At 40.3% G+C, this 14,826-nt stretch overlaps 1 protein-coding gene across 1 annotated transcript in view; it reads left to right on the forward strand.

Annotated features, from left to right (window-relative positions):
• CAPN14 (calpain 14) overlaps positions 1-14,826 on the forward strand; it is a 104,091-nt gene that overhangs the window by 37,563 nt on the left and 51,702 nt on the right. The window contains exons 16-20 of the mRNA XM_027850362.1: positions 419-483; positions 1,318-1,386; positions 3,166-3,244; positions 6,804-6,920; positions 7,581-7,636. Coding sequence (XP_027706163.1) covers positions 419-483; positions 1,318-1,386; positions 3,166-3,244; positions 6,804-6,920; positions 7,581-7,636 — 386 coding nt within the window. The remainder of the gene's footprint in view (positions 1-418; positions 484-1,317; positions 1,387-3,165; positions 3,245-6,803; positions 6,921-7,580; positions 7,637-14,826) is intronic.

The following is a 14,826-nucleotide window of genomic DNA, read 5'->3' on the forward strand; positions in this document are numbered from 1 at the left end:
ATGACTTGCCTATGGTCACACAGTTACTTAGTACCAGAGGGGAAATTTGAACGTAGGTTTTCCTGAACCTAAGGCCAGTATTTTTCCTTAACATTCTCAATGAAATGCTACTCAATCCAAAAGGCCATCCCTCTGTTGTGTGCTCTCCCCAGATAGTGATGAGTTTGCTGGTAATTTATCCAGGCTGTCTGGACATCCCCTGATGTTATTACACATGGGGAGACCAATATCCCTGTATGCTGCTTTTTCTATTTACTATCAGAGCTAATCCCTGTCATCCCAATTTTCCCCATTTAATTGAGCAGGACACAATTACCTTACTAGAGTACCAAAGGGAGTGGCCTCTTTAAAAAGGGCTGGCACTGTAGAAACTAGACCAAGGAGGATCCTTACATAAATTCTTCCCATCTCTTTGCAGACCTGTCCAGACTGCAGCCCACCTTCAGTATGGATGCTTGCCTAGGGATTCTGGCACTGCTTGATGTATCTTTTCCAGCTCCAGGGAATGGAGGAGGAAGGAAGAGGAATGCTGGTCTCAACTTTCAAGATTCTTCACAGCTCTGAGATAGCCAGGAAGAGTGAGGCATGGTAGCGATGACTTAGGATTCCATCTGTAGTATTTCTGTGATTCCTCTCTTCTACAGATCAGATGAAGAGGGCACAGAGAAGTTACCCTTCATGTAGAGAGAGGGCCATTGGAATCACAGGATCTAAGAGCTAAAAATAACTTTAAAGATCATCTAATCCAAGGAAACAAGAACATACCTTCCAAGATTCTTCATTTGTGGATAGAGTGCCAATGTAGAGCCAGGAGACGTACAATGGAATTCTTGCCTCAGACACTTACTAAAAGTATGATGTGGCCAAGTCACTTAACTTCCCAGTGCCTCAGTTTCTTCATCTGCAAAATGGAATCAATATCTGATATATCTACCTCAAAGGGTTGTTGTGAAGATCAAACGCATTAACATATGTAATGTACTTTGCAAATCTTAAAGTGCTACGTGAATTTCAGTTCCTGTTATTCAGAGGAAGACAAGCATAAGGAATAAAGTCCTAGACGCTAGAATGTGGAAGACTAAATCCTGCCTTTGGTACTTAATTTGTGACACTGGGCAAGTCCTTCATATATATTTGTGACACTGGGCAAGTCCTTCTTATATATATATGTATATATATGTATATAGATAGATAGATAGATATGAATGAATGAATGTTACATGGATGGTTGAGGGCTGATTATAATACTGCATCATGTCAGGGAAGTTCCATTGTTCTTTTTTGACTTGTCACTGTTGACCTTGACTCTTAACAAAGCTTAACGCTACAGGCACTGTGAGCATTCAAGAATTCCGAAGCCTGTGGAAGCGACTGCTGATTTATCAGGTAAAAACAAATCTTCACCAAACTGAGTTTTCTGATTTTACTGTTACTGTGGTTAAAATGATTTAACAATGATTGAGTCTCCTAACAGATCTATTTCTGCCATATGAAAAAATGGCACCTATTCTCAGAGGTTGTGTTGAATACTAAAACTAGCATTGGATTGTGCATCAGGAGACTTGGGATCCATCTAGACCTGACGCCACCACTACCTAGACCTCCAGTAAATCACTGGACTTCTCTGAGTCTTAGGTCCTTCTTCTAGAAAAATAGAGGAGAAGTTTCTAGATACCCCTGAGGCAGGGCCCTTCCAGAATAAGTATTTTATGACTCAGTTCTATGACACTGAAGAATGGTGGTCAGAAGCAGGATTTTAGGAATGATTTTCCATCATTCCTTTATCCTAGGAAATGTGACCTTAGACAAACTGAGCAGTTCGGTTTTCATTGGATCTTCTGGTCATTCTGATGAATTTTAGACACAGGCCTTTGATACAGTAGTTCCTGTGAAAAAGATAAGGGTGCAAGGAAATTAAAGTAGAAAAATCCCAGGCACATGAAAATATTTGTAATGGCACTTCTTTTTAGTAGAAAGGAACTAAAAACAAAGTGGAAATCCCTCATTTGAGGAATGGCTAAACAAATTGTGGTACGTGGATGTAATGTACCGTATTTCAAGAAACAACAAATATGAAAGATTCAGAAAAACATGACAAGCCTTGTAGGAACTGATCAGTAAAGTGAAGTAAGCAGAATTAGGAAAACAATATATGCAATAACTACAATGATATGGAAAGAACAACAACAATGAGATGAAACTTAATGTCATATAATCATAAAGATCAAACCTGGCCCTGAAAAAGAGAGAGAAAAATGCAACTCCTTCCCTTCTTTGCAGACATGGGGAACTATGGGTATGGACTACTGCACATACTGTTCTATTTGGCTGATGTACTTTTGGTGAACTTTTTCCTCCTCTCTTTTTTTATTCTTTGTTATAATGGATAATATAATGTCTGGAGAGGAAAGAAGATTTGGGATATATTTGGAAATAAAGGTGATGTAAAAGAAAAAGTTATTAATAAGAAAAGATCAAGTTAAAGGCTCAGAAACTATGTCCTGCAATGATTTGATGAAGGAACTGGGGATATTTGCCCTGGAGAAGACTATGGGGGAAAATAATGACCGTCTTCAAATATATGAAGGGGTATGTGGAAGTAGGTTTGTTGAGTGTGGCTCCAGAGGGAGGAAGTGAAGTTAAAAGAGGGAAAACCAGGAAGCAGATTTCTGGTCTCCCTAAGAAAAAAGCCTTTTCATAATAATGTAGTCCCCAAAATGAACAGGCCACATCATACCCTGAAAACCCTTAAAGGTGATCAAGTCTAGTCTTTTCATTTCATAGATGAGGAAATGGAGGCATAGAGTGGTGAAGAGATTTGTCCAAAATCACATAGGTCAGGGATGGGGAACCTTTGACCTCGAGGCCACATGTGACCCTAAAGGGCCACACTTGAAGACCTAGAGGGTCACAAGTAGCCTCAAGGCTGCAGGTTCCCCACCCCTGACATAGGTCATAATTGACAGAGCCAGGATTTAAACCCAGGTCCTCTGACCCCAAAGCCAACATTCTTTCCACTATTTCCATTGGTCAAGGTAGAGAGCCCTGCAGAACTGGTGCTATAGAAGGAATTTCTGCATGGGGTGGGAAGCTAGACTAGAGGAATTCCAAGGTCCCTTTCAACTCTCAGGCCTAATGATCCTGCTTTGGTTTTGTTCCTAACAGGAAGTTTTCCACAAACAAGATAAGTACAAGTCGGGGTTCCTGGAGTCCGGGCAGCTGCGGGCTGCTGCTCAGGAAGCTGGTGAGTTCTAGTATGGTTAATTTTTTTTTTCTAGATGTTACTGATTCCAGCAGTATCCAAGAAAGGCCCAGGAGGAGCAGTTTGCAGATTGGTAGATGTGATGCTCTTGTCTTCTAGGCTGTTCCAAAAATCCAGAGGACTCAGTAAAGGCAGATATATTCAGTCAGGAAAAATTTATGCTATCAGAATTCAGTGCCCAAAAATAAAATGTCATTTTTCCTATTGGCTCTGTTAAACCTAGAATAACAGACTCATTGGGGAAAGGATTTAATGCAAGATTATTAAGAAGCTACTAAGTACAAGGCACCCTATTAGTCTCCTTGCTGTAGATAAGCTCATATGCTGATGGGGGTGGGTTTATAATGTGCCAATATAAATAAATAAAAGGGCATTTGAGTACCAACAATTGGGAGGATCAGGAAAGATTTCATATAAGAAGTGACCACTGACATGTGTCTCAAAGGAAGGTGAGGATTGTAAGAGGTAAACATGAGGCAGAAGGATTTCCCAGCTTTGGGGTATAGCCTGTATGAAGGCATAGAAATGAGGGGTAGGATGCCAGGTTCTAATAGAACTTGGCTGGAATGAAGAGTGTTTGAAGGGGAACAGTGCCTAAATGAACCTGGAAAGTTTGGTAGGAGTTAGACTGTGGATGGCCTTAATAGCCTCTATTTTAGAGTGGATAGTGCACTAGGCCTGGAGTCAGGAAGACTCATCTTCCAGAGTTCAAATCTGGCTTCAGACACTTACTAGCAGGATGACCCTGGGCAAGTCACCTAACCCTGTTTGCCTCAGTTTCCTCATCTGTAAAAATGAACTGGAGAAGGAAATGGCAAACCATTCTAGTATCTCTGCCAAGAAAACCCCTAAATGGAGTCACACAGAGTCAGAAATGACTCAATAAAAATTGTACTCTAGAGACAAGGTGAAGACTTCTGACAGTGGAGGGATGTGGTTAGAATGGTGCTTTAGTAAGATTAATTTGGCAGCTGTATGCCGATGGATTAGAAAGAGGGAGAGGCTGTGAGGAGGAAGGCCAATGTGAAGGCTATCGTGATAGTGTAGGTGAGAAGTAATGAAGACTCTGTCATGGCCTCTTTTCCTTCTGCATTTCAGTGATCTCATCAATTCCTAGGGATTTAATTATCATCTCTAGGTAGATGCCTCCGGGATTTATCTAGTCCTAGTCTCTCGCGTGGGTTCCATTCCAACTTCAGCCCAGAATCTCTAATTGGATGTCCCTAAGAAATCTCAAACTCAAAATGTCCAAAGCATAATTCATTTCTCCACACTCTACCCCAAACCTATGCCTTCTTCCTAACTTCCCCATTTCCAGTTAGTGAATCATTAGCTTTCCAGGCATCCAGATTCAAATCTTGGCCTCATCCTTGATTCTTCCCTCCCCTACCTCTCCTATCCTGTTAGTTGCCAAGCATTGTGGATTCCGCCCACACAGCCACTTCCTCCCTTTTTCCTGTTTTTGCTACAGCCCCACCCCCTTCAGGACTTCATCCCTGCTCAATGGGAGAATGATTGCTATTGTTTCCTAATTGTTCGTCTTGTCTCAAGTTTCCTGCCTTTCCAATCCTCCATACGGCTGCCAGAGGGTCCCAGCAGCTCCCTATGGCCTCTGTGATAAAAAATAATAACTAATAACAATAATGAGGCTAGTTAACGTTTATATAGCACTTACTGTGTGCCAGTACAAATTCCTGTTTGGTTTTTCAGGCCCTTTAGCATGTGGCTCTAGCCTCGGGATTCAGGCTTATTACCCTTTATTCCCTCTCACACACTGTGTTCTAGCTACACTGGCCTATTGCTGTTCTACTTGCTAGGTGGTGCAGTAGGCAGAGAAAAACCTGAGTTCTTATGCAGTCTCAGACACTCACTAGCTGTGTGACCTTGGGAAGTCATTTAACCTGTTTTCCTCAGTTGCCTTAACTGTAAAATGGGGATAGTGAAAGCACCTATCTCCTAGGGTTATCACGAGGATAAAATGAGAGAATATTTGTAAAATGCTTAGCGTAGTACCTGGCAAATAGTAGGTGCTTAATAAGTGCTTACTTTCTGTTCCTTGCACGTGGTCTCTCATCTTCTGTCTCTATGTGTGGAATGCTCTCCTTTCTTCACCCAAACCTCTTAGAATCCCTATTGCTGTTGTTGTTGTTTTTGAGTTGTCCAGTCATATCCAACTATGCATGACCCCACTGACTATAGCACACCAGGCCCTTTTATCTTCCACTATTTCCCAAAGTCTGTCCAAGCTCATGTTCATTGCTTCCATGACACTACCTATCCATCTTTTCCTTGCTGTCCACTTTTCCTTTTGCCTTCAATCTGTCCCAACATCAGGCTGTCCTGTCTTCTCATTATGTGGCCAAAGTATTTAAGCTTCAGCTTTACTTAGAATCTCTACTTTCTTTCAATACTTAATCAAGCACCATCTCCTAAAGGAGATCTTTTCTAGTCCCAGTAGCAACTGGGGCTTTCTCTTTTTTTTTTTTTTTGGCTAAGCAATGGGGTTAAGTGACTTGCCCAGGGTCACACAGCTACTAGGGCCTTCTCCTGCACTTGAAACTACCTTACATTTACTTTGTGTGTATTTTGCATTTTTAGTGTATATATTAGGTCCCCCCAATAGAATGTAAGCTCCTTGAAAGCAGCTCTTGGGCAATGACAGTGCGTGAGAGAGAACAATATGAAATGAGCCTGCAAAGGTAATAAGGGTTGTTGTTGTTCAGTTGTTTCAGACTCTTCATGACCCTGTGGTCATGCCAATACTGTCCGTGGGGTTTTCTTGGCAAAGATACTGGAATGGTTTGCCATTTCCTTCTCTAGGGGATTAAGACAAATACAGGTTAAGTGACTTGCTCAGGCTCACAGAGATAGTAAGTACATGAGGCCAGATTTGAACTCAGGTCTTCCTGACTCCAGGCCTAGCATTCTATTCATTGAGCTATCTAGCTGCTTCTTGGTAATGAGAGTACTGGTTCTAGAATCATAGGCCCTGGGTTCAAATATTGGCTCTGGTACTGTTTGATTAATCTCCCTGGGCCTCAGTTTACTCAGCTGTAAAATGAGAGGGTTGAAATGAATCACCTTAAAGGCCCCTTCCAACTCAAGATCTCAAAAATGAGAGTTTCACTTTTTTTGGCCTTGTATTTCCAGTAGCCTTTCCAGTAGCACAGTGTCAGACCTAGACCAAAATCTTAATAAAATAATTGTTCATTGATGGATAGAAGCAAGAGATGACTGTAAAGATAGACTAAAGGCTCTTAGCACCTGAGGCAACTAATAGGGTGGTATATTGGATGGAGGACAGGACCTAGAGTCAAGATGATCTGAGTTTGACTCACTCCCTAGGTGAGAGACCTTGGGTAAGTCACTTAACCTCTTTGCAACTCAATTTCCTCATCTCTAAAATGGGAATAATAATAGCACATTCCTCACAGGGTGGTTGTAAAGATCAACGGAGTTAACACACTTAAAGTTCTATATAAATGCTATTAGTATTATCGTCATCATCATTAATGTGCTTATCAATGTTTCCTTCCAAAAGGAATTTTACTCAGTGATGAAGTGTGCAACTTAATGGCTATTCGATATGGCAACTCCAACCATAAGATTGGCTTTGAGAACTTTGTCTACTTCATGCTTCGAGTGGAGAACGTAGAAGGTGAGGTATCACCAGCTTGTTCTGAACCTTCTACTCTATCACTTTCTATATCTTGTTCTGGGAAGAATAACCAAATCAGTGTTCCCATTGCAACTGGAAAGTGCGTGATAATCAGTTGCCTTATGGTTTCAGTCACCATCCCTGTGGTTTCCCAAGCCAACATATCCATCCCTCACTAACATTTCTTCATATATGTCTCCTCCTTTTTAGATGTAAGCTCCTTAAAGGCAGGGATGTCTAACTTTTGTATCCCTAATACTTAGCACAATACTTACCAAATAGAAAGCTCCTTCTACATGCTTTTTTCACTTCATTCATCCATCTATCCATCCATCTATCAATTCACCTGTTTGGACTGGAACATAGCTGGCAGTGACATTTGGGATATTTTCCAGGACATGACATATGAGGCCAAAGACCTCAAAGACCATGAAAAAAAAAGATGGAGAGTTTTCTTCTTACCATCACATCCTGGAGGGAACATCCTTCTGCAAGTGAAGGGAAAGAAAAGCATACTTTTCACTTATGAGGCAGAATATGGAAGGAAATGGAATGATTAATCAAAGTGTACCTGATCTCTAACACCCACTTTCCAAGGCAAATTTTAGTTATCAGAGTTCCACCATCATTGAACCCCCTTATGTTTTTGCTTTTGCACAGAAGCCTTTCAGAACTTGACCCAGGATGACAAAGGAATATACCTTTTGAAGTCTGAGGTAAGATAGTTCCTAATTAACCTACTCCCACCCACTTAGATGAACATCATCCTAGGTTCAGGTGGCTATGGGGAAAAGTGTCTTCGGGTACTCTTAACTTTGAATTAGGAAAACCTGATGGCTAATACCAAATGCTAACTCTGCCCCTTCCATCAACCCTTGAACCTATTTAAAACAGAGAGAATACACCTCATTTCCAGGGAAATTGCCTTCGTCCCTTCCCTATAGAGACTTCGTTCTCATTGTCTGGAATGTCCAAAGGCCAAACTGCATTGTGAGATTCAGCATGGTTTTAATTGTCATCATTCAGTAAGGCCAGGAAGACATCATGGAACCCCAGCATATGGAAGGCTGTAGTGTCGGCACCTTAATTTTTCTCTTTATGTAATTTAGCAACAATATAGTGGGGTTTTTTTTTTTTTAAATAAGGAAGCAACATGTGCTTTTCAAACTAAGTGCTGGGGTTTCTCTTACCATGAAGAGAAGTCACATGAAGACTGACTCAGAGAGTTGAAAGGACTTGTCCCAGTCTCTAAGTCACTCCAACTTCTGAACATGATGTAGCTACTAAAGACCATAGTGGCCTGGGAGAGTTGATGAATCTCTTTAATACTACTCGTTCATTTACTACTACTCCTTCACTTACTGATCCCATCCCTCTGGTTCTTAGGACCTCCTTCTAGTCCCCATCTCCATTTCCATAGAGATAGATATACTGAATGGAGTTAGTGGAACAAAGATGTTTATATGGTCCACATCACAGACAGATACGAAGAGAAATGACAGGCTTCTGGAGATTAGGGAGCTGGTAACTACTTATCTTCTAAGAGAAGCAGAATCAGGCAGTATAGTATAGTGGTTACATAGTTTCAGAGTCAGGAAGACCTGAGTTAATGTTTGGCCTCTGATCCATGTTCATTATTTGGTTCTGGACACATCACCTAACTTCTCAGTATCCCACATAACTCTGAGAGTGCAAATTTGCTTTGCATTGATAGGATTTCCTCATCAGAAGTTCCCTCTACCAATGAAATCACAGAGCAGGACAAAACTTTATCCTGAGCTTTCCTTTGGTGCTGTTATTGTTTCATTATTAATAGTAACAAGAGTAAATACAATCATATTTCACAGAGGATGAGGGAAATGCATTTCATGGATATTGCTTTTTTCTATTGCTGACATAAAGGAATCATAATTCATGTATGTATATCAATCAGCTGAATGCTTCCCATAACCAAATATTTTTGATGTACAATCTTGGATTTCCACCATAGTCTGTATATCAAGTTGAATTCATGAAAAATAAATTTACGTTGCAAATGAAGTGCAAAGTCAACCTGTATCTCACTTGCCATCATTCATAGGTACCATGTGGGTTGACTATATTTTAGGCTGATTGATCTTTAGTATCATGTGAGGCTTCCTGTGTGACTAACATGAAGACATTCAGAGAAATGGTCAACACCATAGCCAAAGAATGTGCTGAAACGAAGAGTAGCTGGCTAGTTCAGCACTAAGGTAGCAGATAGCAGCAAAGTCCCCCAGTAGGGCTAAGTTCACTGACATTGCAGGGGCATGCTGGGGCAGCATGACTGGGAATATTTAGGGAAGAAGAAGAAAGGCAATCACTAGTACTAATACATTTAATTAAACTGGTAGACTTCTGTGCTTTTAGGCACTTTGGATTGTTCACAAAGTGAGAGTAGGGAGATAGTGTGACTCAGTGGAAAAACCTCTGACTCTGGAATCAGAAAACTATCTATTTGACCTTGTAGTTAACCTCTATGGGCCTCAATTTACCTCATCTGTAAAATGGGGAAGTGGACTTGAGAAACTTTTAGGTTCTTTACAACTCTAGATCAATGACCCTAAGGTTTGGATGAATTTCTGAGGCATGGGAAGGGTACCACTGCAGGACCTGAGGTTTCTAAGAAGGATTTTCCCTGGCATGATTGTGCTTTTGTGCACTAACTAGAAGGGAAATGACTGGGAAGATGGGAGTGAGGGAGAGACAGAGACAGAGACAGAAAGAGTGACAGACAGAGACAGAGACAGAGGGAGGGAGGGAGAGACAGAGACAGAGAGACAGAGAGAGAGAGATCTTCCCTTGGATGCCTATTGCCTTATGACAATTCTTAGTACTATTGCTCTTTGGCAAGGAGTCTGTATTTTTATAAGGCCAAAACTTCAGATGAGGAGGCCTTTCAGAGATAGGTGAAGTGGCATTTGTGATAGCATACAGAGACTCTATCACATCATCCCTAGAGTATGTTTTGAATTATTATTGTTGCTAAGTTGTGTCCAACCCATTTGGTGTTTTCTTGGCAAAGATATCAGAGTGGTTTGCCATTTCCTTCTCCAGCTCATTTTACAGATGAGGAAACTGAGGCAAACAGGGTGAAGTGACTTGCCCAGGGTCACACAGCTAGTAAGTGTCTGAGGCCAGAATTGAACTCAGGAAGATGAGACTTCCTGATTCCAAACCCAGCACTCTATCCATTGTACCACCAAGCTGCCCATGGCACCTAGAGGCCTGATGCTTAGTTACAAAACTATCCACTAACTTCCCTTCCTGGAGGTGTCCCAGGTGTAGTGATCATAGAATTATAGATTTGGAGTTAGAAGGGACCTTTGTGACCACTTAGCCTTCATTTTACAGATGAAGAAACTAAGTCCTAGAGAAGTTAATTGATTTACTTAGTGTCACCCAGGTCACAAGTAATAGAGCCAGGATTTGAACTGAGGTTCTCCATCTCCAAATCCAGCGCTCTTAGGGGATCTCCTGCACCACTGAGTAAGGCTCACCATGCTGTGTGTAGGTAATGAATGAGTGACCACTGTACTTCCAGGTCTTATCCTTTACAACTTCGATTATTTTCCAGTGGTTGATGATGACTCTATATTGCTGAGAAGTCTGGAGCCTAGTCTGACTGCACCAACCCATGCCATGGATTCTACAGATATTCTTAGCTGCATATGCAACAGAACCTAACACTTAACTCATCTGAGATTTGGAAATGTCTAAGATTTTGTCAGTCAGAGGATACATCACAACCCTTCATGCTCCATGAGTTGCCTTGGCTAAAAACATGATTACCTGATGGCCAACCTGATCATGAGTTTAGCTAGGTTGGCTCCTGTAAACAGTCATTGTCAGCCTTATTGCTAGATGGGTGAGGGTTGAGGGTGAGGTCCTAGAGCTTGCACTGTGCTGGAGTACTACTCAAGAATATTTAAGCCCTTTATGATCCATGCTTCCAGGTTGATTACACATCACTGACTGCCCCTACCCTTCTTACTCTCCATTCCAACCAAACCAGCCTACCATTCCACTTCTTATGTCCTGCCTGTGTGTAGGCTGTCCTCCATGCTTGGAATAATCTCTGCTACTTGGAACACCTGGCTCTCTTTGATTGGTTCAAGTGTAACCTCCAGTTAGAGGCCTTTCTTAATTTTACCATTTGTGGGTACCCTGATGTTAAAATTGTCTTCTGTTTACTTTGTAATATTTTGTAATTATATATTGTCATTCCCCCCCCAATCAAATGTAAGCTTATGTGAAGGCAAGAAGTGTCGAATTTTCTTTTTATCTTTGTAACCTCAGTGCCTTTTATAATGCCTGTCATAGTAAGTTCTTAATAAATGCTCATTAAATTGAAAGGAGAATCCTTGTATGCTTCATGCCATCAGAGTAGGTCATTAATGTAGGTTGACTTACTTGCCACTTTTGTTTTCAGATCAGCATCTCAACACAATCTACTTTTGTGCTCAGAAGAAATCTGTCTTCAAGAGCTCACTTTTGGATTGGAAATAAGGGGAAGGAACGGTGGAAAGACCTCTGAATTTGAAGTTAGAGAGAAATGGGTTCAAATTCTCTCTATCACATAATAATTGTGTGATTGTGGGCAAATCATTTAGCCTTTATAGGCCTCAGTTCCCTCATTTTAATATAAGGACAATCATTTAATTATTAGTAGTGCAATGCAATATAATTCATAATATAATTATAAACCTGTATTGTTTACTTTAGGATTAAATAACATAATGTGCAAATGTTTTGCAAACCTTGAAGTATTATACGGATAGGCTCTGAGAATAAATCTGACCATTATTATAACTAGTAGTATTACTTATAAAAGTATACTTTCCAGAGCCTTGTCTGTCTTTTTGAAAAAACAAGGTTTCTCATAAAAGCCATTTGTCCTTCTCAATGTTCCCTATGAGATCATAAGCAACTCTATTATCTGATCAATGCAACAGAATAAACTCACTGCTTTGCAGATATCTACAGACAGCAAATGCAGGCTGACATGCCAGAGAGTGAGTTTTCAGAAGGCCATGAAATGAGCATTTGAGTTTCTGCAACAATGTTTGAACACAAGAACTGGTTTTATCACTTTTCTTTGAGAGTTACATATCTTTTCTGCTTCTTTGAGGAAGTGTCAAGGACATGCTTGTAATCCCAAGACAGAATAGTTGACTTACCTTTAAATCACAGATGGTACTCTGAAACCTGGCCAGCTGTCTTGTGAATGTACACCTTTGGTTCCAAGGGGTATTTAAGTGGTCTTGGGAAAAAATCCACGTCCAGAACTGGAAAAGTAATTCAGAGGGGCTGCCCTCTTGATGTTGGGTTAGAATCATCATCTCTCTTATGGACATAGGTCTTCTGACCATTTCATAATCCTGTCCAAAAACCTTCAGTGGCTCCCTAGTACCTTTAAGACCCTCCACTATCTGGCTCCAAACTAGCTTTTCAGCCTTATTTCAAATTACTTCCCTTCAAATGCTCTATAATCTAGTCAAACTAAATTACTAGCTGTTTTCTGAACTTACCACACGGTACCTTGCCTCTATGAATTTTGTGTGGGCCTGAAATATGTCTCCCTTTCTGCTTCTCCTCGTTTTCAGAATCCCTTTTCTCTAAGGCTCAGCTTGGATGTCACTTCCTTCTAGAAGCTTTTCTTGATAGCCCAGCTCAAAGAGATCACTCCCTCCTCAAATTTTCCTACGATATTTTGCCAATACTTTCCTTGATAAAGGCAATACCTACTTTGCATTATAATTATTTGTGTACGTGTTGAATCCCCAGCTCCCAGTAGAATGAAACCTCCTTGAGTGCAGAAACTGTCATTTTTCTATTCTGTTTTCCATTCATAACCCCTGTGCATTATTTTTAGGAACAAATGCTTTTTTTTCTCATTCTTTGACTATAGTTGGTACTTATGTAATAAGTTCTAAACTTATCCTGATATCATAGTAATATATATCTTACAGATGTGTAAAGTAAAAGCTAGGATTCCTTAACATTTACGTGTGTGTGTGTGTGTGTGTGTGTGTGTGTGTGTGTGTGTAAGGCAGCTAGGTGGTGCAAAGGATACAACACTGGGCTTGGAATCAGGAAAACTCATCTGCATGACTTTAAATCCAGCTTCAGTCACTTACTAGCTATGTGACCCTGGGCAAATCACTTAACCCTGTTTGCCTCAGTTCCTCTTCTGTAAAATGAGCTGGAGAACAACATGGCAAACAGCTCCATTATCCTTGTCAAGAAAACCTCAAATGGGGTCATGAAGAGTCAGATATGACTGAAACAACTCAACAACAAAAATGTGTGAAATATATGTGTACACATGCATTTATGAAATCATACTTCATATAGCAACCATTAATAACAATCAGCCTATAAACTTATTGGTTAAATCCATCAGTAGATAAATAAATGTAATAGAAGAATTACACAGAATTGGCTATTTCCAATTATATGGTTCATAAATACTTTTTGGGTTGGATGACGGCCACTGCCTTTCACTCATGGATTCAATCATTTGTTATGATTAGGCAGCACTAGATGGCAATATAGCCTAATTTTGAAGACATCACATTGGGAGGATGACACAACATAACGTGTAAAATGTTTCGCCAACCTTAAAATGCTATGTAAATGCTAGGTATTATTATTATCCCTAGGCAAATCCTTTGTAATAATAATTATAATTCCCTCAAAGCCCAGCCCATCATCTATGTTGTGGTGGAGAGACAGTAGCAAAGTTAGGAACACTGGCTAGAGTAACAGAGAAGAGACTGAGTGCCCTGAAACCACTATGGGAGCCACTAAGGTTTGGCTGGCGCCCTGAAATATCTGCCACTTGGACTCTGGTAATGCCTCTGATATCATTCAAGCCAATATGATGCAATTGCTAGAATGAAGGCAGGAAGGGAAGGAGAAAAACTTTATTAAGCACCTACTATATCTCAGTCACTGTGCTAAATGCTTTACAAATATTATTTCCTATGATCTTCACAACAACTCTGAGAGGTAGATGCTGTTATTACCCTCATTTTACAGTTGAGAAAACTGAGGTGGACAACTTAAATGATTTGCCCAGGGTCACACAGCAAGTAAGTATCTGAGGCTAGGTTCAAACCACTTAGCTGCCCCTCTAGCAGCTGATACATATATACATATACATATAATATACATGTACATATATATCTATAAATGCAATTATATATATATATATATACACTAGATATATACACAGATGAATATATATATATATATATACAATTGACAGATATATATGTGGTATACCATTGACAGATAAATATATACACACATATAGATATCTATATATAGATATTAACACAATTGACAGATATATGTGTGTGTGTGTGTGTGTGTGTGTGTATCTGTCTATCTATCTCTGTCAATTGTATACCACAGTGGAGCCTGTTTTTATTCCACTGATGATGCTGACCAGGACCAACCCTTGTGCTGCAAACCATATCAAACTTTTCTGTCTGTAGTTGCTACATTGTGTGGGACACATAAATTAAGTGTCTGAGACCAGATTTTAATTCAGGTCTTCCTGACTCTGCATCCAGTCCTAACTTGCCTCAGTGAATCTAGGATCTAGACAGGATGGCATTGTAAATTGACTCTGTTCAGAACCTTCAGATCTTCAGGATGACTAGTGTGACACAGAAGTCAATGGTGGTGCTTTGTGTTCTGGTACTCCAAGAAAGTGAGATACATCAGAAAGGATCAAAAATACCCAAACTGTATCTACCTGGAAGAAATTCTTTGATGCAGATGACACTAGAACCCAAGTAATCCACTCACAAATACACACGAGATTGAAGATATTAGTACTTATCTGCTACTTCATAACCAGCCTAGAATCAAA

Source organism: Vombatus ursinus, unplaced genomic scaffold, assembly GCF_900497805.2.
Source record: "Vombatus ursinus unplaced genomic scaffold, bare-nosed wombat genome assembly UNPS02009062.1, whole genome shotgun sequence".
Taxonomy (NCBI): domain Eukaryota; kingdom Metazoa; phylum Chordata; class Mammalia; order Diprotodontia; family Vombatidae; genus Vombatus; species Vombatus ursinus.